A 21,371-nucleotide genomic window follows, 5' to 3' on the forward strand; every position below is an offset into this window, starting at 1 on the left:
CTCTTTTTGCTCTATATTTTGTCCCTTTCACCTAGCTAGTGAAATGTCATTCACAGAAATATACTTAATTTCATTATCTTTTTGGATGCTCATGCCTAATATTAATTACAGAAGCACCAAACTATTTCTAAAAAAAGCATAACAGGCTAAAATGTTTGTCAAGAAAACAAGCAAATATGACCCCTACTGTTCTGAGAGTGGACAAGCAGGGAAAGAGGTGAAATAGATGCAGTTTTCAAGACATCATTTAGGCGCTCAGAGACCTATGGAATGGAATTACAGAAAAAAGGCACATCAGTACTGAGATCAACAGATTCTCACCTCTGTATATACTTCCCTAAGTTTAGTTAGCCAACTCTTATTGACGTCAAATGTAACGTAATTTGTACCTTGCCAACTTGCAAAAAGTATTATGGGGCAAGCTGGTAACTGAAAAGGCTGGCATACAGACATTTTCTATATCACTTTAAATATATTACCTTGAAATTGGTATAGTTAAAATAGTACAACTGCCTAACTTGGATACCAGAATGGCTTGATCTTGTACATTAAAGGAAATAAATTATGCTAGTATAAGACATCTTTATATCTAGATATTACTACATTTGCAGTAACAGTTGTACCAATTTAACAATTTTGCTCCAAAAAATCTCCAAACACCAAAAATACTGCCCCCCGCCAATTGAAATGCCCACTCAGTACAAAACTGTTTGTAGAAATTAAAGGTATAGTGTCTGATCTAAAATCCATTGAATTTAATGAGAATATTGCATTGACTCATTGGAAACTGCATTTTCCCCCCATTTTAGAATAAAGATATTACTCCCATTTCCATATTACTTCCTTATTAAGCACTGTTATTGCCATAATCCAGTTTTAACTTCTTATGGTTCCTGTTCCTTCCTCTGACTTCCAGGTACAATTTGAGGGTTGTGGTGACTTTTCCACAGATCTTTACCACATTTTAAAATGCCTTTTCCTTTGTCATTAAATAAAATGTCATGTTTATGGGCAACATTGGTGCTAAGTCTTCTCTTCATATGATTTTGGGCTATGAATTCTATTATTCCTACAGGTCCCATTATTTAACTTTAATTGTTGTTTGCCTAGCTTCTGGAATTGTAAATACACATTCCTCTATGTGGTTGGCAAGGTTTTACTATTTGGATGGGGTTTAGACCACTGGATTGTGAGTGTCTTGCCTGAATTCACATTGTAATAGTAGAATCCCATAGACACAAATACTCAGAAGAACCAAGATAAAAAGAATTGCCTCTTCCACCATTGGGAATCCCCTTCTGAAAGATATAAATAAAGAGAGACCCTTTTTCTTTCAGAACAAATTTATTTTAAAAATGAAATTACAAATAATTAATTTTGATAAAATTCTTAACTGTAAATTTTTTAGCAAAAGTGCATAGACAAACTTCAATCCTTAATATAACATTTTAAACTATTATCATATATAATATGTTCCTTTAAGTTTAGACTCCTATGCTAACAGCATTATTCCCGAGCCTATAATGCTAATTTCTGTTAAACTAGGGTCTGCATTTGGCCTGGCCCAGCTCGCGAGGCAGGCATTGCCACATCCTCTGCCTAGGCCCCATACCACATCCTGTTGTCAGGCAGAATACTAAAGTTATTTGCACCAATTTCTGAGGCTCTAATCTTAAAAAGGAGAATTTAGGTAGCAACACAGCACATCACCTAAATTATTTTCTTCACTGGCTTGCCAAAATCACCCCACTTTCATGAAGGGAGGGGGAGGTTCAGGAGGGTATATAAGCCCCGCCCAACTGGCGCTCGAAGAGGTAGAAGCGCACGCATTCCCCAGCGCTGGTCAAGCAGACTGATCAGCTGTCTGACCACCTCCCCTGGAACCCCAGGCGTAACTCAGGCCTCGTAACCGCATCCACAGCAACTGGTTATGTTTCTGTTGACGATTGTAGGACTCATAAGTATAAGGTTGTAAGTATATATTTTAATAGTGTAGTAAGTTTGTGTTCACAGTTAAAAGGGATAGAAAAAGTAATATAGTGAGTATAAGCCAATAACTGTAAAACCTGTTTAGTAATATAGTGAGCATAAACCAATAATTGTAAAACCTGTTAAGAAATACAGTAAGTGTAAGTTAATAACTGTAAAGCTTGTTTATCGCTTTAAGTAATAGATTCAATTAATAAACAATGTATTTTAATTTCAAAAGTATCAAAATCAATTAATAATCTGTTAAGGGAAAGTCAATGAATGCCACTCAACCCAATCCCTGGGTCATTTTAACCAATTACTGGGACCTAGAAACCCCTCAGGGAGTTGTGGTTTTCGTGGTGGGTGTAATTTTATTCATTATATTAATCGTTTGTTAGAAACTCCGATTATAAAGTACAGGCCCCTCCTACACCAGTTTCCTCCCAAGGACCGCCCGAACCCTAAGGGGTGCTACAATTTCTACATCAATTAAACAGTTTAGAATGTTTATTACGCTTATTCCTTTAATGCCATACTCGCTGACTCCTCTATTCATTACACCGACCCTAACTGATTATCCTCCTATGTCCAATCTCAGTATTGATTGGTCAACTCATGGGTATCATGGTTACCCAAACCTATGCTTAAAACAACTACTTCTTCAGAGCTATATTCCCCAGGTCTCCATAGGTTCTATTTAATATTGACAAGGCCAACCCTGTACAAAAATAGCAGAGGGACCATTCTTAAACCCCTTATAATTATAACAATTGGCACCAAAGGCCATCTCTGCTCATCGAGAAACAGTCGAGTAATCATCAATGGTAATATGCTCTGACTGCTTTTACATACCCACGGGACCCTTGATGCACATACATCGGACAGTTTAACAGTGTAACCGATAAAGAGTATAAATAATATAATACAACAAATAAATAGTATGATACAACAAAAGTGGATTAAGAGCTATAAGTTACATGTAGTTACTATACATGATACATAGCTATCCACAGAACTCTAGCACAATGCTACAGTATTAATGATGGAACATACAGAGCTTCCATGAATATGCAGAAAAGAGAGAAGTAACACTATTGCAAAACAAAGACATTTATTTAATTCTAATATTCTGTGGCTGCTGGCATGGAGGTCACAGAATGAGTGAAATGAAACTCTCAAAGCTTCAAGCATCTAACTTTATTTGTAAGCATGCCCATGCATACCTAAATAAAATAGAGAAGGCAGACTTACTCTCAATTTTTCAGTTCCCTATGATTCATCTTATCAATAATATTATTTATCCGTTATTGCTCTCTTCTCCAATCTTCTTCTGCTTGCTCACTCTATTCCTCTCTCCTGACCTATTCTTTGTTTCTTCTTCATCTCCTTATGCTCACATGGGAGACTGGCCAGCTGCTTCCTTATAGTCCATTTCTGGCCTTCTCTGATTGGCTGACATTTACATGTTGGGTGCTATTTATATGGGTAGCAACTGTTCAGCTTTACCCTGTTTACTCTTCCCCCCAGGTATTTCTCAATAAGCTGAGCTAAACTGATCCCTCCCTACAGATGTTTTGGAGTGGACTGAGGTAAATTTTCTGAACTTTGTTTGACCCTTGTTCCTTGCTTGTTTTTAGCTGAGCGAGTTTCTGCCCTCCCTTATGAGAAGGACGGAGAATGTGGTTGGGTAAGTGGCATAGAGATAAAAGGCACAGAATAGCCTTGGAGAATTTATTCCCAGCACCCACTTATCTGTGTTACTTTTCCAAATAGGTTAATAGGGAAGAAGATGCTCTGTAAAGACGTTGTGGCTTTGCTGGCATTCTGGTAAAGGCAGAGGTTCGAACCCTCAACCAATGTCTCAAAATGATTGGCATGAAGTGGAAGGTTCAGATGCTATAAGCTGATCCTGTATCTGATGCTTGTGTTGCTGGTTTTATCTGCACCGCTGACCATACGCACACTGCTACTGGTGTTGACCAGAAATGTTGGCTATAGAAGCAGCCCTGTTTTTTCATGGGCTGGGGAACATACATGCCCAAACTTTTAAGGGTTGCCCACCAGGGGTATCACTGCTGCAATGTACCAGTGCATCCTGCAAAAAAGTTTCTCTTCTCCAAATGAGAGATCGTCAATTGTGTTTTGTATGTCCTTCAGAAATTCCAAGGGCCAGAGTCATGAGATATGACACATGATGACTGCTGTTGCCAAGCACCTGGCTGTCATGTTGATGGAATCATGAGATGCTGGCAAGGCATTTTTGGCTATGAGGGAGGCCTCAGCTTTATTTGCTTTGTATTGGTTGCACATGTCTTCTGCAATTGGCCAAGAAACAGCTGCATTTTTTCAAAAAGGTTGCATGTGTATTTTGTTAGTAGGGCCAAGTAATAGGCAATTTGGAACTGTAAGAAGGCTGTCAAATGAGATTTGCATTGTAATCTTTTCCGGTCCTTATTTTATGAAGTTAATTTATATTGGGATTGTTTGCCATGGCCATTACTAGGGAGTTTGGAGCGGGATGAGTGAAGAGGAACTTCATTCCATGGACAAGGCATAATATTTGTGGTCTGCTCCTTTGGAGGCTGGTGGAATGTTGGCTGGCAGATGTCATATTACTGGTAGAGAAGGAACTGGGAGATGGCAGCATGTACTGGTTAACTGCTTGTAGTGGAATGAGGTAGCAGCCATGTTGTGTACTGCCACTCAGCATACTGCTGCAGGAAATCCCTAACTATAAGCACAGGTTCCCGAAGCACCTATAATGGAACACCCACAGCGACCTGCCTTGAAGAAGAACCAACTAATTCCTGTGATCTAATAGTGAAGGCTGTCCAATCTGGCAGATTAGCATTAGAAGTCTAAATTAAAAAATTCGTATGACATACACTGATACATGAGAAATATACATGTGAAAATCATGTCTTCTAACTGCATCACTGTGGCTACGTCTACACGTGAAGCCAACATCGAAATAGGCTATTTCAATGAATAATGTCTACACGTCCTCCAGGGCTGGCAACGTCGATGTTCAACTTCGACGTTGCGCAGCACCACATCGAAATAGGCGCTGCGAGGGAACGTCTACACGCCAAAGTAGCACACATCGAAATAAGGGTGCCAGGCACAGCTGCAGACAGGGTCACAGGGCGGACTCAACAGCAAGCCACTCCCTTAAAGGGCCCCTCCCAGACACAGTTGCACTAAACAACACAAGATACTCAGAGCCGACAACTGGTTGCAGACCCTGTGCCTGCAGCATGGATCCCCAGCTGCCGCAGCAGCAGCCAGAAGCCCTGGGCTAAGGGCTGCTGCCCACGGTGACCATAGAGCCCCGCAGGGGCTGGAGAGAGAGCGTCTCTCAACCCCTCAGCTGATGGCCGCCATGGAGGACCCGGCAATTTCGATGTTGCGGGACGCGGATCGTCTACACGGTCCCTACTTCGACGTTGAACGTCGAAGTAGGGCGCTATTCTGATCCCCTCATGAGGTTAGCGACTTCGACGTCTCGCTGCCTAACGTCGAAGTTAACTTCGAAATAGCGCCCAACACGTGTAGCCACGACGGGCGCTATTTCGAAGTTAGTGCTGCTACTTCGAAGTAGTGTGCACGTGTAGACACAGCTTGTATGACCACACGGGGGTGTGTGGAGGATCTGCTTGCTGAGCAGCTGCACAAGAGTCCATATAGTCCCCCTGTGCATTGGGAGGTTTTCTGTGCTAGTCCTGCATATGACTAGTATTGAAAGAAGAGGTACAGCAGATCTGCATGTACAGAAACCAATTATCTCAATATCCTGGCTATATTGCAACAGAGCATGCAGCAGCTCATGCCTTGACTCTGTGCTGGGGGGAACCCATATTTTCCAGAAGAATTTTAAATATGACTTCTTCCAGAAAATTGTGTTCTAAAATAGTTTATTACATGGTTAAGCCTGGTTTGCACTACCTAAAGAAGCTAGTGTGGAACCTCTTAGTGCTTTCTGGAAGAGTAAGCTTTGAAACAGTTCCAGCTGCCTTATTTTTTCTTTCTCTTTATGATAAGGGTAGCCCCATAGGTCCACAGCATTTTGGGGGAGGGGAGGCATGGAAAACAAGTTGCAAGGGGAGCAACACCACAAGCATTTGTTCAGAAACTGATTAAGTTATTTCCACTCTCATTCCTATCAAATCTTTCACCAAGAACAGGTTACGCCTCCTAAAACCAGCACTCTCTGGTCTGGCAACATCCCTTATCCGGTAGGACCTAGGCTGTTCCTGGACCAGCTCAGGGCTGGGGACTGGGACCAGAGTGCTGACTTCCCTCTGCAGCCCTGTGCAAGGCTGGGGACTGGGGCAGGGTTTCAGTCACAATATAAACTTCAGTGCAGTAAAAATAAGTAATGAAATAATATGAAACTCAAATTAAAAATAAATAAATAAATAAAATATCCCACAATGGCCCAAATTCTTCATTCAGATAGAGTTACACCAGGAATTGGTTTGATCTAATGACTTCTCTAAATTAACACTCACATAATAATTTCAGGGTTTTTTGTGGTTATTTTCCTTCTCCTCCTGGGAAACATTAATTATAAAAATACCTCCAAAACCTAAATTAGCAGCAATGTCTACATTTCTCATTAATTACAAAGAATAACAATCCTCAAGCTTTTGATTCACAGGTATGTGCCATCAGAAAATTATGGGTTTGTTTTAGTGTACAAATATCTTAACTGTAAATTTGGGGAAAGAGCAGTGAAAGTGAATCAAACTTTAATATTTGCACAAACCTTACATATGTTTAAATTTCAAAGCATGGATGTGTCTCATATGTCACCGGCTAGTTGTATTAAACTGTGTGAAATATTGGCCTGTTGGAAAATTTGAATACACTTCCTCCTGAAGATAAATTTTTCTAGAAATAAATCAAATAGACTCAATTAGTAAATGTTTTAAAATTTCTCAACATTTTTAAAATCATAAAAATAATGGGAAACACATCGTCTTGTACAAATTTATTACACTATGTTCCTCATACTTTATTCGTATAGTAAATCAAAATAAATAACTTTAGCTGAATTTTCCCAAAATGACATAAACATTCTTTTTTCCCCCCTAAAATCATTTTCCCAGAATGTTACCACATCAGTGCTAAGAAAACAGTACTAATGTAGACTCAGAATTCTTCCTGTTTTAAGATCTGGTAATTGTTAGGTACAGGAATTTCTTGCACTAGATCATAAGAACCTAAGAAAGGCTATACCGCGTCAGACCAAAGATCCATCTAGCCCAGTATCCTCTCTTCTGACAGTGGCCAATGCCAGGTGCCCCAGAGGGAATGAAGAAAACAGATAATCGTCAAAATGTTCCATCCTCTATTACCCACTCACAGGCTATGTCTTCAATACAAGATAAATTTGAATTTATTAAAAATTGACTTTATAATGCCAGTTTTTTAAATTTGATTTTGAGTAGCCTCATTTACCAAAGGCTCCAAACAAACTGGACATATTGCTTCCACAATGACATCACCAAACATTGACTGTTGCAGCAGTGCATTGTAGGAACGTATCCCACAGTTCCCTCAGCCCCGCATTCTGAGCTGGGAGCCAGGTGCAGCAGTGCTGTCAGTTTCCTGGGTCCCGGCATCTTGCGTGCCAATGGAAATTGTCTCGCATGCTGCTCTTGGCACCAGTGATGGGGGTTGCTGATCCCTGATGTAGATGGTGCAAAGTCCTGCTGTGAGTGCAGGGGACTGGACTTCATGATCTCCCAACATCCCTTCCAGTTCAATTATTCTATAATGTGATGCTTACACTGTGACCACAGCAGAGACTGTCAGTATTTGAGCCATTATTCTTAAATGTGTAATTTAGGAACAGTAAAAGGATATTCTCTTGAGAACAATTTTCTGTTTATTTTATACTTCAGAATCTAGACACTCACTCTAAACTTGCAATTTTTATAAATACAATCAATATCTTTTGACAAGTACAGCAGAGTCCCTAAGCAACTTTAAAATGCCAAGCTGTTGTGTCAGTTGGAGAGAGTTTATCTCCAAGAGAATAACCTCTCTATGCACTTACTTTGATTTCTGCTCCTGGGAGAGTTGTGCATTGGCATTATCCAGAGTTCTGCGAAGTTCTCGATTTAGTCGCTGTTGATGCCGCTCAAAAAGGAGTTGTGCTCTGGCTGTCTGTATACATTGCCTGTCCCACTCTGCATTTCTTTGCCGCTCTTCCTCCTGTAGCCTCTGCATGAATAATATCAAATTTTGCTTTCTCTTCATAATCACAAATAAAACAATATTCAAATAGTCTTATTAACAAATTCACTCATGTGATGAACCCATTTGACTTTAATGGGCTTAATTCACTACCTTCTGCACCAGCATTAGCTGAAGAAATTCATCCCTGTGCAGTGTTTTCACTATGCCACGTCCCTGGGGATTGTGCTTAGGAGAAAACAGCTTTTAATGCAGTCAAAGCTCTTAGGAGACCCACTAAAGGATGGTATCTGGTCAGACTGGCCACATCCTCTTTGTGGCAAGTGTGGTCTAAATCATTGTCAGCTTGTGGAGTGGAGGGTTGCAATGTGGTTGTGGTACTGTGCACTTGCTCCCCCAGGTAGATTTCAGAGTAAACCAAGCCCGTTTTCAGTAATCTTTCGTAATTTTTGATTCAGAAACTTTCATCTCCCTCACACATCCTGTATTTACAATTTGTCTATTTGCCTCCAATCATATACCCGATGTACATCACCTTTTAGACAGATTCAGAAGAGGCAATGTTACACTATTTGCAACTGTCAATCAGAATTAAACTGCCTTTGGTGTGTCTGTGGAAAGATGTAACAAAATTGTTTCAGGACTGGTGAAACTGTTAACAAATAAAGTTAAATGAAAGATGGACAACTCTTTGTCATATTAATTAGTCCCTTTAAGACGAACATTACCATGTTGGTATGAAACAGGACAGATCGGTATCTAAAAAATTACACAAACAACATTATATTCTAAGAATAGTATTAGGATTGTGGTTTCAATCATTCAAAAGCTACGATGTGCCAGAATTAAGATTGCTTGTGCATCTTATATTGCCCTCTCGCGCACACAAATTAGGATAGTGATTATGTACTGGTATTTAAGCATGATATTTTTCCTGCAGAGCCCCTCTTTTATTTAGTGTACAAAATGGATGGTGATCACTAACGGTAGGTCCATACAGCAAATTAATTTCGAAATAACTATTCTAGTGTCTATACAACGTAACCACTATTTTTAAATAATTTCAAAATAGCAGTTGGCTTATTTCAAAATTGGTAAACCTTACTCTATGAGGAATAGTGTTTATTTTGAAATAGCTATTTTGAAATAGGTGCTGTTAAGACAGGGAATAAAGTAATTTTTGGAAATAAACCATAGTGCATTCAATGGCTTCATTTGTAAATAAGCAATATGTGAGTAGATGCTGTATTTTGAAATAGCTAAGTGCTATTTCGAAACGCATTTTGTGTGTAGCAGCATTATTTCAAAATAAACTATTCCAGAATAGCTCTTCTGGAATAGCTTCTTTTGAAATAAGGCTGCTGTGTAGACATACCCAAAGGCTATGTCCATACTACAGTGCTCTTCCAAAAGAAGATCTTCTGGAAGATATCCTCTGGAAGATAGTCTTTCGAAAGATCACATTCACACTCAAAAAGTGGATTAAAAGCCACAGCCCTAGCCGCTCTTTCAAAAGAATGGGGCAGGAAAAGCTGCGGAAGGAGTTGCATGGGCGCCAAGTCTGTTTGGGAGCCTTTGCCAGCCACTTCCTTAAAGGGACACTCACAAACACCCCTTTTCTGCACCTACTACAGAGGTCTGCTGAACTGATCACAGCAGAGCAGACCTGGTGCACAGACCACAAGCCCCTTGCAGAGGCCAATGGATCCCCAGCAGCTCCCTGACATGGACCTCCTCGATGCCGTGGTCAGCGAGATCACCATGCCCCTATGCAGAGTGGCAGACGTGGCCTACTCCCTGACTAATGTGGCCTTACACCGGCTACCTGGACCCCACACAGGCTGTTTAACAGCCAGCTCGACCAGGCCTGCAATATGGTGGAGTGTGCATTTGGGTGTCTGAGGGATCATTTCTGGTGCCTCCTCATGCGTCTGGAGATTGGCTTGCACAGTGTGCCCCAGGTGGTGAGGGGATGCTGTGCCCTCCACAACATGGTGGAGAGTAAAGATGAGGCCTTTGTCCAGGGGTGGGCAGCCAAGGCTGGCCCCAGCTATGAACAGCCAGCTGCTGCCCCAAGTTGCCAGGCCCACAGGGATAGGGTTCAAATCAGGGAGGCCCTTAGTGAAAGCTTTGCCTGCAGGTCCCAGTGACCCTCCCTCAGCCACTCCCTACAGGCCCTTCCCACCCATCCATCCCTCACCACTCCCCCACCAATATCAAGGTACAAGGGGGTGGTGAAAAAATAAAAACGTTTTACTTAACCTGAGAAACCTTGTGGTGATTGAAAGCTTCGCAAACAACTAGATGCAGTGTTGAATGTGGCAGGGGTGGGGGTAACTACATATACTGGGTGACTTGGGACAGGGGTGGGGGCATCTCAACATGGAGTGGGGGCTCAGGACGGTGAGTGGAGGGCCACAAGCCATAGTGTCCGTGGAAGTCCCTACTGCCCCCAGTCTGGGATTCCCCATCAGCACTGGGATGGGGATGGGTCCACAGGGGTGTAGGGGCATGGGAGCGGGTGCAGTGGGCACTGGCTCAGCCAGGGAGTGGGTGCGGGGGACAGGGCAGCAGGTGGGGCAGCAGAAGGGGAAGCAGGTTGCACAGTGCCATCATCACCTTGCTCCAGGTCTCCCACTGCCAGGCCAGATCAGCCTGCTCCAGGGCCAGCCATTCCTCTAGGAGGGCATTTTGCCAGCAGATGGTGGCTATGTAGGCAATGGCCTTGTTGTCCCACCAGCAGCGATGTGCCCTCCAGCTGTGGGCCTGCCTGGGCACCAGTGGCTGGGGTGCTCTGGCCCCCTCCGCCACCACTGCTGAACTCCCCAGCTCCTGGACAGGGCTTGCCCTGCCCTCAGAGTAAGCAGTGCAGCATTAAGGACAGAATGGGAGAGAGACACACCACATATCAGTTCCACAGCCCAGTCCTGGGGGCTGTCCCCCTGTGTGGGCAGCAGGCCCCTCCCCACCCCGGACAGCTCTGGGGGATTCCAGGCACCAACGGCATCCCTGCAGCAGTGGGGCACACTTTGGGTTTGGTCCAACCCCCCTCCCTGTGTGTGCGGCTCATGGTGCTGTCCACAGGAGAGGATGCTGAGCATTGCCTGTGACCATTTCTACAGGCCAGGAGATGCAGCTGTCTGGGCTGTGTCCAGGCTGCGGCTGGTGGCCGTGTGGCTGGCCTGCTGCCAGCTGTGGGTGCTACCTCCCCATACCCCAGGGTGTGCGATGCACCGGGTAGCTACTGGAGAGTCCCTCAGAAAGATCCAGGGAGGCCCTGATCGAGGGTGCCTTGCTGGAGCAACCCAACGAGAAGGTGACAACCAGCGCCCCATCACTGGATCCCTCCTCATCCAAGGCCTGCTGAGTCTCCTTTCCTTCAGAGCGTACTTGCTCTTGGCTGCAAGTGCGATGCCCTGGGCAGCCCAGCTGGGCAACGGCAGGGGCATTTCAGCGCTTGCTGCTGGTCTCACAAAAGAATAACTCAGTGGTTTGAACATGGGTCTGCCAAATGCAGGGTTGTGAGCTCAATCCTTGAGGAGGCTATTCAGGGATTGGGGCAAATAGAAGCCAGGGATGGAGCTTGGTCCTGTCAAGAGGGTAGGGGACTGGACTAGACGACCTCCAAATCTCCCTTCCAGTCCTAGGAGATGCATATCTCCATTGAAATTTGTCCTGCCAGAGCCAAAAGAGATCCCAGATCTCTGGCTCTGTCCAGGACAGGCTGTATTCTTGGTGGCCCAAGTGGGCTCCTATGAGCCCTTGGCTGGCTCACTGGGGTCCCCTGAGGGTCATGGGGCTGCTGGCTGCCAGCCATTGGTCACACTAAGTTGGACTGTCAGCTCCAAGGATGGCTCTGAGGGAGAGGTGCTGACCAGCTCATGTGCCTGCTCCAGCCATGCTCTCAGCTTCCTGCCATGGGGTTTCTGGGTCCCTGTGGCTTTACTTGTAGCTGGATGCGGGGAGCATAGGGCTCTGCTATTGCTGACCAGGCTTCTCTGCACTCCAGCTGGCTGGTGCCATGGAGAACTCCTGTTTTGAAAGACCAGCCCATGGAGCATATACATATTTTTCTCTAGCCTGGTTCTTGTAAATATTTGGACCATTTTGGCTGCACTTTTCCAAACAAACTCAACCTGAAGAAGTCATGTTGCATGGAAAAATTCAGCCCACTCAGTTAAAGTCTGGCTGCTGTAAAGGTATAAGAACTGAAAATAAGATCTTACAATGGAAAGTGTCAAGCAACCTTAACAATTGACAGTGCTTACCAGCCCTGCCTATACTACTACTCCATCCAATAATACAGATAAACAAATGAGTTTAAATACCAGTTTCTCTAGAACTTGTTGCTGTTGAGTATAACGTATTGCCATTAACTGATCCTGATTCATTCCTTTCCATCGATCTGTAATCACACGATGTCGACCAAATGAACTGGCTGCTTGTTCTGGGTTTTCAGAAAGCAAGTCTCCTTTAAGGAGGTTGGAAATTTCAGCCACATTATCTTCTTCTTCTTTATACTTTTCTAGCCTTTTTCTTTCTGCAGATTCTGCAGCCTTAAAAAAAGTGGGAATGGGAAGAGAAAGATGAAACCATTTTCTTTACAAGAAAATACTGATTTAATACTACAAGAAGGTTAGTGAATCAATCATCCTGTCACTGAATTTTCTTTCCAAACTGCATGTATTTGTCAATAGTGTCATAAAAGTGCACGATGTTCATGTGGATTAAGAATGTTGAAAATCTGAAAGGATGTCCCTGTATTGCTTTCACAGTTTGGACAAAAAGCTCTTTGGAAACCTAGATGTATGCTGTAAAACAAATGCCAGAATTATACGTAAATTAATTCTGTATTTATTTACAGACAGAACAAGCAGTCAAGCATACTAACGTGGACTTCTGATGTCTGACATCCAACTAACATTGCAGCAAACAGATCGAAATTCAGTTTTCAATTACTAGTTCAAAATCTTAAATACATATTCCAAACAAAGATTATGTGGTTTTATGATTAAGCCCTCAAAAACAGGAAACATCAACATGAAGTTTGCTGTGCTCCCCTGTGTGAATGCATTACAATATAGTCTTCAATTACATGATCACATGCTAAGACGACAAATATACTCACATTATATATGTCCAACACAAATCACTTAACTCAAATCAATCTCTTTGTTCCTCAAAACTGCTTAGCTACATGCTGACTACATACAAGATACTCTCAAAATTTGCTGCCTCACTCACGTGTCAGTCCACCTAACTTCAGGCATTAAATATGATTTAATATTAAAGGAGTTGCTTTTAATCAGGAGAGAAATAGCAGGAAGAGTAAAGTTAAATGGAGTGGCACTGGACAGTGTCACAGGCTGATTTGGGCTTCCTTTTCTCTAGAGAGCAGCCTCTCAGAAAACTAAGGCAAAAGGAACAAAGGGTGACAGAGCAATTTGAGAAAGCTTACTTTAATTAAATAATTACCACACCCTGGGCTAATAAACTCTGAGACTAAACAGAAAGTTTAGTGATAGTCCTTTAAGTATGCACAAGCTAGTTATGACCTCAATCAGCAAACCATCTCAAATGATCATTTACCCGGAGGACTGGAGTGGCAGAGGGTTCCTCACCTCTGAGGCCCCTCCCCTATTCAGTAGTCTGTGTCTGCGTGCTGGTCAGGTGATGGATGGCTGAGTCGGGTAAAGAGAAGAGTCCTCAACCAGCAAGCTGAGAAAGAACAAAATTGTTGTGGATTGGGAGGGAAGGAGGACTAGACCTGTGTTAGTCAGTGGAGAACAGAAGAACACAGGGGAGTTGCAGGAGATGGAAGCCTGCGCTGCAGCCCCTGGTTTGCAGCAGAAGGGGAGATAGCCAACTCGGCCAGTGGGGCAGGGGCCTCACATCATTGCACCTTTGGTGCCATTATAAACCCAGTACTGGTTTAAAGCAGTGAAGGGGAAGCACTATCTTTGTTGATCCTGTGCAAATGGGCAGAGAAAGAAAAACTAAGCCTACACTGAGAGACCGCAGCCAGCAGAGGGAACCTCCAATGGACAAAGGAAGAAGCAGCACACAGCTAGCAGAGGGTAGTCCAGTGATGCACAGTTACAAAAAAAGAAAAAGACAGAATTTCCCTATGGCAGAGACTTCCAGGAGTCATAAATTTCAAAATGATAGCAGTGAAATGATAACTTGTGAGCAAGGTTGATGAGGCTGATGACTACCCTGAATCATGGGTAGTGTACCTCACAGCTGTGTCTACACGTGCACGCTACTTCGAAGTAGCGGCACTAACTTCGAAATAGCGCCCGTCACGGCTACACGCTTCGGGCACTATTTCGAAGTTAACTTCGACGTTAGGCGGCGAGACGTCGAAGTCGCTAACCCCATGAGGGGATAGGAATAGCGCCCTACTTCGACGTTCAACGTCGAAGTAGGGACTGTGTAGTCATTGCGCGTCCCGCAACTTTGAAATAGCGGGGTCCGCCATGGCAGCCATCAGCTGAGGGGTTGAGAGACGCTCTCTCTCCAGCCCCTGCGGGGCTCTATGGTCACCGTGGGCAGCAGCCCTTAGCCCAGGGCTTCTGGCTGCTGCTGCGGCAGCTGGGGATCCATGCTGCAGGCACAGGGTCTGCAACCAGTTGTCGGCTCTGTGTATCTTGTGTTGTTTAGTGCAACTGTGTCTGGGAGGGGCCCTTTAAGGGAGCGGCTTGCTGTTGAGTCCGCCCTGTGACCCTGTCTGCAGCTGTGCCTGGCACCCTTATTTTGATGTGTGCTACTTTGGCGTGTAGACGTTCCCTCGCAGCGCCTATTTCGATGTGGTGCTGCGCAACGTCGAAGCTGAACATCGACGTTGCCAGCCCTGGAGGACGTGTAGATGTTACTCATCGAAATAGCCTATTTCGATGTAGCGTTCACATGTAGACGTAGCCCACATGTTCTGAGTAATTTATTACCTGCAGCACCATTCCCAACAAACAGTTTCAACCTTGCTGACAGTGATGGGTTCAAGGCATATGGACTACTGCATACTTATTGTCTCCACCTGTCCCACCAACTGCCACATACACTAAAATTACAGCAGCAATTCATGAATGTTTCTCTTATCCCATCAATGACAGCAAAACTGTTTTGGTTTCATCAGTGAGATCAGAAAATGGAGCATTGGTGTCAATATTGTTGTTGCTCTAAGGAAGTTATCAGAGCACTGTCAGTTCGGAAAAACATTAAGTTATGAGAAACCCATTAGTCCAGTGATGGGCAACAGCAAATAGCATTGAGCTTTATAAAGGGGAAGCTTGTCTTGATATCTCTAGTCTCATCTGGATCACCCAGGATATGAACATTGGACTGAATCAACTGTTTCAGTTATGATTTTAATTTCCGAGATACCCTCTGATATTTCCCTGGGTAGGATGTGTTCTTCACATATCTGCTTTAGCAAATAGTAGACTTGCTCCAAGTATACCGTAGACTTGCTCTTCCTTGAAGGGTGCCACACTGCCCTTCACAGAGCTATCAGAAAGCCTCTGATTCGTCACAATTTCTGGGGAAACTGAGCATTTCAAAACCAGCTCTATCTGCAATTATGATGTTAAGGAACAAAATGAACCACCCAGAGATGACAAACTGTAGCCTTAGTACCCTGGATGTTGTTAGATTTTAGTGAGGTTGAGCAAAAGTTCCAGATCTAGGGAAACATTTTACCCTGTTGGCTCCTGGAAGCTGGCAAAGGATGTGATTAGAGAAGCCCATTAAAAATATGTTCTGGTTACTAAAATAACACTGGAACTCAATTGCTGAAAAATCTTTGAGATAACATCATTATGCGTTGTACTTTGTTACAAGACTTTTCAAATTAATTGTCTGACTTATTATCCTGCTTCCTTACAACAAACATTAATTTACCTGGGTTTTATTAAAATCCTTAGTAGCTGCACAAACAGCTCTTCTGGTTTCTACGTCTATTCTTTGTAGTTCCATGGCCTTTTGATCAAGTTCTATCCTGTTCTTGTCATGGAGAGCCTCTAAATTAAAGTGGAATTTAGTTGATATGGCTTATCATCCATTCATATGTAAATGCCATTTTACAACAGTTATTGTTTGATGTACTGTTCACAAAATATTAAGCAGAAAGCTTCCTCATGTATTCCTTTCCTAATTCCATGGCTAAGGTTTGTCACCACAGAACGTTTAATGAGTCAACAAATAAACAAGTCAAGCAATCTAGATTAAAAATGTAAAACATGTAACAAACATTGTTAAATACATGTTTGTTCAAAACTTGCCTGGACAAAGTTAAAAATATTTAAACTATTCCCAATTATTGTAACAATCCCCAGAAAACATTTTTTTTCTGGATAGAAACTAAAAAATTAATTTAACCTGTTTTTTATCTACTGTACCATTAGCATAAAAACATAGTAAGTACCTTGACTTCATTGAATCAAACATTCAAAATACTTACCCTTCTTAAAGCCCTCCAACCTCTCCATTTCAGGTTTATTGGGTATTAGGGAAAAGATTAATAGAAATTCATGAGCTCATCATAAATTCTCAATACAGGCAACAAAACTGAGACATGAAAAAAAGTTTGTTTTTATCAGTCTGTGAAGACTGTCCATGTGAAGTTCAAATTCCCACAGCACTTTTATTAAATGTGTATTGAATACACTGAAATATTCCTACATCACAAACTGGCATAATGGGCTATTCCATAGTTTTGCACATTATTCACAACAGAATTTGCAAAAATAAAACAAAAAACAAAACATTAAAATCAAATTTATACCTTCATTTGTTACCTGCAAATTTTTGGTCTGCTAATGCATTCTTCAAGTCTCTCTGTTGCTGTAGAGACCATTCTCTTGACTGCTCTTTTTGAAATTTCACCCTCTGATCATTGTTTAAATCTTCTCCTAGAAATTTTTGCAAGCCAGACACTGTACATCGAGGGTCATTATCAGAGAGGCGAGCAGGAGTACTCTTCTTCAGAACCTGTGGGTCAGACAAATCAAATTCACGCCGAGTCTCTGGCTTCTGAAAATTCTGTTGAAACTCAGTGATAGCTTTATTTAGGTTTTTGATGTCCTGTTTCTGTCGTTCTTCTAACATACAGATGATCTTGTCATTTTGCTTCATTTCATCAGCTACAGAAAGATTATAAACAAGGTGAAAGTAAGAGATTGTGAATGTAAAAGGAGTTGTAAAAATGAAAAATGTGATCTTGAAAAAAAGAGTAGAAAATAAGTTTTTAAACTACTAGGCCTGAGTCATTTAGGAGGTCAAAGCTGATAAATAATATTTCTAAGATGATAGTGCTACTCAATTATAAAACCTTTCAAATTTTAAGAATACCTTTTGGCAACAGAAACTGTCTAGAAAATATGATAATAAATATACATAAGACAGAAAATAAGATTGCTAATAAAATTGGATAGATTTTACAACATTTTGTTGCCATATATCAGTCCTAAGTATTGTACAGCACTTCCTCAGCATCTATTACTAATTTGCAGTAGTGACTTATTAGGAAAACAAGAAATCATTAAAAAACAACAAATCACAGTTCCAAAATGACATACTACCAATGACAGAGCTTGGAAAAAATACTGGCATACACTATCATTTTTGGAGAGCTTTGTTGTTAATTCTCCCTTCCAGTTTAAACATTGGAACTAATCTTGCATAATGAATACATGACTTAACCAATCAAATAGAATTCACAAGTAAATACCATTGCCTTCACTGGAATTCACATGTTGTGTAAGTTACCTATAGGATCAAATTCGGACAGATATTGTGAATCAAGGCCAAGACAATCATCACAAAGAGCAAGCCAACGTTCTGGCAACTATCGAACCCATAAAGAAGTTACTCTGTGGGCTCTTTGCAAATAAGGGGCATTTCAGCTATGATGGACCATTGTGTGGCCTAGAGGTCAAGAGAACGTGGTCAACATTATGTGTATATGCCCCCTGACTTAGCAATGTTTCCTACTCACAATCCTGGTTTAGATTATTCATGTTTCAAACAAAACTAATCTATATATGTATAACTTTCCATTATGAGCACTCTAGGGTTATAGTTACACTACCGTGCTCTGTTGACAGAGGTCACTGTTGGGAGAGATTTCCTGAAAAAACTTCTGTTGACAGAGTGCAGCCACACACAAAAGCAAATTGGGAGAGCACTCTGTTCTGTTGACAGAGCAGCAGGACTGCTCTCCAGAAAACAGGCACCTGGAAGCATAGCAGGCAGGCCTGCCCATTGTTGTGGTTACCCTGTTTGTCGAGAGGAGGCCCCCCTGAGCGTCCACACAGCTTCTTTGACAACAGAATCTGTTGACAGCAGTGTTCTGCCTCAAAGCTTTGAGGTAGAATGCTGCTGGCAAAAGTGCTGTGTTTTGTTGAGATATTGTTGACAAATCCAATTTTGTGGGTTCCACAAAATCCATGAGTTTTGTCAAAAGAACCGGGGTTTTGCCAGTAAAACTTTCTAGTGTAAATGTAGCCTAGGAGTAAAAGATTAGTGGGATGCATGTGCTTTAGTGGCTCAGTTTCTATGAATATTAGCAGAACTGTACAGCCTTTCCCAAGTACATTTATGAGTGCTTTATACACTCCTCCCAGAATCAGATTAATTAGAATACCCTTGCCTAACAGCATATAACACATGCATGATATAATATTAAAAAGTCCAATTATAAAGAATGGGCTAAACCTGAAGGCCTTATCGATAGACAAGTCCCATGTATTTTAGTGGGTGTTTCATTATTCAGGCATGGAATATTTACCCACTGTGCAAAAAAAGACCTTCTTCCCCTTAAGCAAAGACAGGTATTGTTTCAACAGTGATGTACAGAAATAAATAAAATCACACTTTGGCTATGTCTAGAAATCTTTCAAAAGAAGTCCTTCTGGAGGATCTCTTCTGAAAGAACTTCTTTTGAATGAGTGGATCCACACACAAAAAAGCAGATCAAAAGAGTGATCTGCTCTTTTGAAAGAGAGCATCCACACAACCCTGGCTCTTTTGAAAGAATGGACCGGGGATCAAAAAATTAGGCCACATGAGAACTGCTCTTTTGAAAAAAAGGGCCTGTGGAGCGTCTACACGTTTTCTTTCTAAAGAAGCTTTTGAAAGGGGGCGCTCTTCCTGAAACAGGGAAGGAGAGGGATTTCAAAAGGAGTGATGCATTCCTGCAATTTACTTTCAACAGAACACTTTTTGTGCGTAGATGATCTGTGGCATCTTTTGAAAGAGCCCGCTTCTTTTGAAAAATGTTTCAAAAGAACTTGCTAGTGTAGATGCAGCCTCTGTGTCTGAATTCAGTGGAAAAAGCATAATCAGTCATGTGCTCACATACGAACAAGATTCATGAAATTAATTTACAATTAGAAATGTGGAAGAAAGGAAATATAAATTCGCTTGGATAACTATTTCCATTTGAGTCAATATGTATCTTTATTTGCTGATACAGTAATATACAGTTTTCAAAATGAGTGCCTAAAATGAGGATCCTAATTCTGACCCTGTAAATATTACACTCATCCCTCGTTAAAAAGTACTTTATTTATGAGTGCTTGTTTAAACAAGGGACACATATGCTTACCTTTTGTTCATTGGACGAGTGAACTCCCCCCACTAATACGAGCCGTATTCCCTCCGCACGGCTCCAACCCGCCACAGCCTGACCACCCTGCCTGCTCCGCAGCCCCAAACCAATGCAGCCTGACCCCCTGGCCAGCCCCGCACACACCAAACTTCTGAAACCTAACCCCCCCGCCAGCCACACAGACCCCAAACTGCTGCAACCTAAACCTCCCCGCTGGCCCCATGCACCCAACCACCAAAACCTAAACCTCCCCACCTGCCCTGAAGACCCCAAACCACTGCAGCCTTAGCCCCCCTCACCCACCCCACGCACCTAAACCACTGCAGCCTAACCCCGCCAGCCCCCCAAACTAAAACCATTGCAGCCTTAAACCCCTCCCCTGCTCGTCCCACAGACCCAACCTGCAGCAGCCTGAACCCCGCCCCCCCCGCGGCCCAACCCACTACCATGTTTTAACCCTCCCTCCCACTCATGTCCCCAAACTGTCCCCAGCCTTTAACCGCCCCCAACCTTTCACTTACCTTTCAAAAGCAGCACCACCTGCTGCCACTCTGAGCACCTGGAACCAATCAGAGACTTTTAGATGTATTTTAATGGGAATTTAGTGTCCCTCTTACAAATTTTTTGCCTATGAGCAAAAAGTTGGGAACCAATTGTGCTCATATAGCAAGGGATGAGCATACTAAGTTTAACACAGGGTTCATTGGAACTACTGATATGTTATCAGTTAAACTGGTTTTCAAAAGGTACCCTCTTTTAATATCTTGGCCTTCATTTCCATGATAGCAAATATCCAGGAAAAGACTGTTGGAAACATTTTAAAAGGAGAAAATACTGAGAAAAGATGGTGAAAGAGAGTACAAAGGTTTACATATACTAATAGTAAATTATTTATGTAGCAATACCAAATGTTTCATGCCGTGCTTTCTCATTTGCCTCTTGAATCTTCTTATCGTTGATTTGAGCATCCAAAGCATCTTTATCAACCTACCACAATGAAAACAATTAAACTGTAAAGTTTGCTCTATTGAAAATATTTGTGTTTATAGGCTTTTGTCCGACCTCATGCACCAAAACATCCACTTAAACTAGGAATAAAGGAATTTTCTTCGCAGAATTATAATTCTAGACAGCTGTGAATTATTCTATTGCCAGTGCAATGCCTTTCACAGTAAATTACAGGCACCTTACTATTTAAAGTATATGGTGGCAAAAAGAAAATCCAACATCCAACATTTCTGGTTGTTCACTTTAATAGCAGTAGGTACACTATTATTCTGAAGCAAAATAACATTAAAGGTTAGGCTGAGCTCCAATACATTAGGGCTATGGCTACACTAGTGAGCTTTTTTGACAAAACTCACTGCACGTCCACATAGAAAATGCATTTTGTTGACAGTCTGTTCACAAAAATTGGCACTTCCATCAACAACCTTCCGCCTCTCACAGATGAAGAGCACCTTTGTTGACAGATTATATTGACAAAAAAGCTTTGTGGATGCTCCTCAGGGCCTTCTGTTGACAGACAGGGCTTCCAGGACAATAGCAGGCCTGTCTGCTGTGCTTCCAGTTGGCTGTTTTATCAAGA

General features: G+C 42.3%; 1 protein-coding gene across 1 annotated transcript in view; it reads right to left on the minus strand.

Moving 5' to 3' along the window:
* The window catches only part of RIBC2 (RIB43A domain with coiled-coils 2), a 48,462-nt gene that overhangs the window by 14,911 nt on the left and 12,180 nt on the right, over positions 1-21,371 (minus strand). The window contains exons 2-7 of the mRNA XM_074983693.1: positions 20,689-20,770; positions 16,971-17,315; positions 16,075-16,193; positions 12,504-12,731; positions 8,036-8,202; positions 6,740-6,864 (exon numbers count right to left, since the gene is read on the minus strand). Of these exons, the coding sequence (XP_074839794.1) occupies positions 6,783-6,864; positions 8,036-8,202; positions 12,504-12,731; positions 16,075-16,193; positions 16,971-17,315; positions 20,689-20,770 (1,023 nt within the window). The 3' untranslated portion in view covers positions 6,740-6,782. The remainder of the gene's footprint in view (positions 1-6,739; positions 6,865-8,035; positions 8,203-12,503; positions 12,732-16,074; positions 16,194-16,970; positions 17,316-20,688; positions 20,771-21,371) is intronic.

This window comes from Carettochelys insculpta, chromosome 1 (assembly GCF_033958435.1).
Source record: "Carettochelys insculpta isolate YL-2023 chromosome 1, ASM3395843v1, whole genome shotgun sequence".
NCBI lineage: Eukaryota > Metazoa > Chordata > Testudines > Carettochelyidae > Carettochelys > Carettochelys insculpta.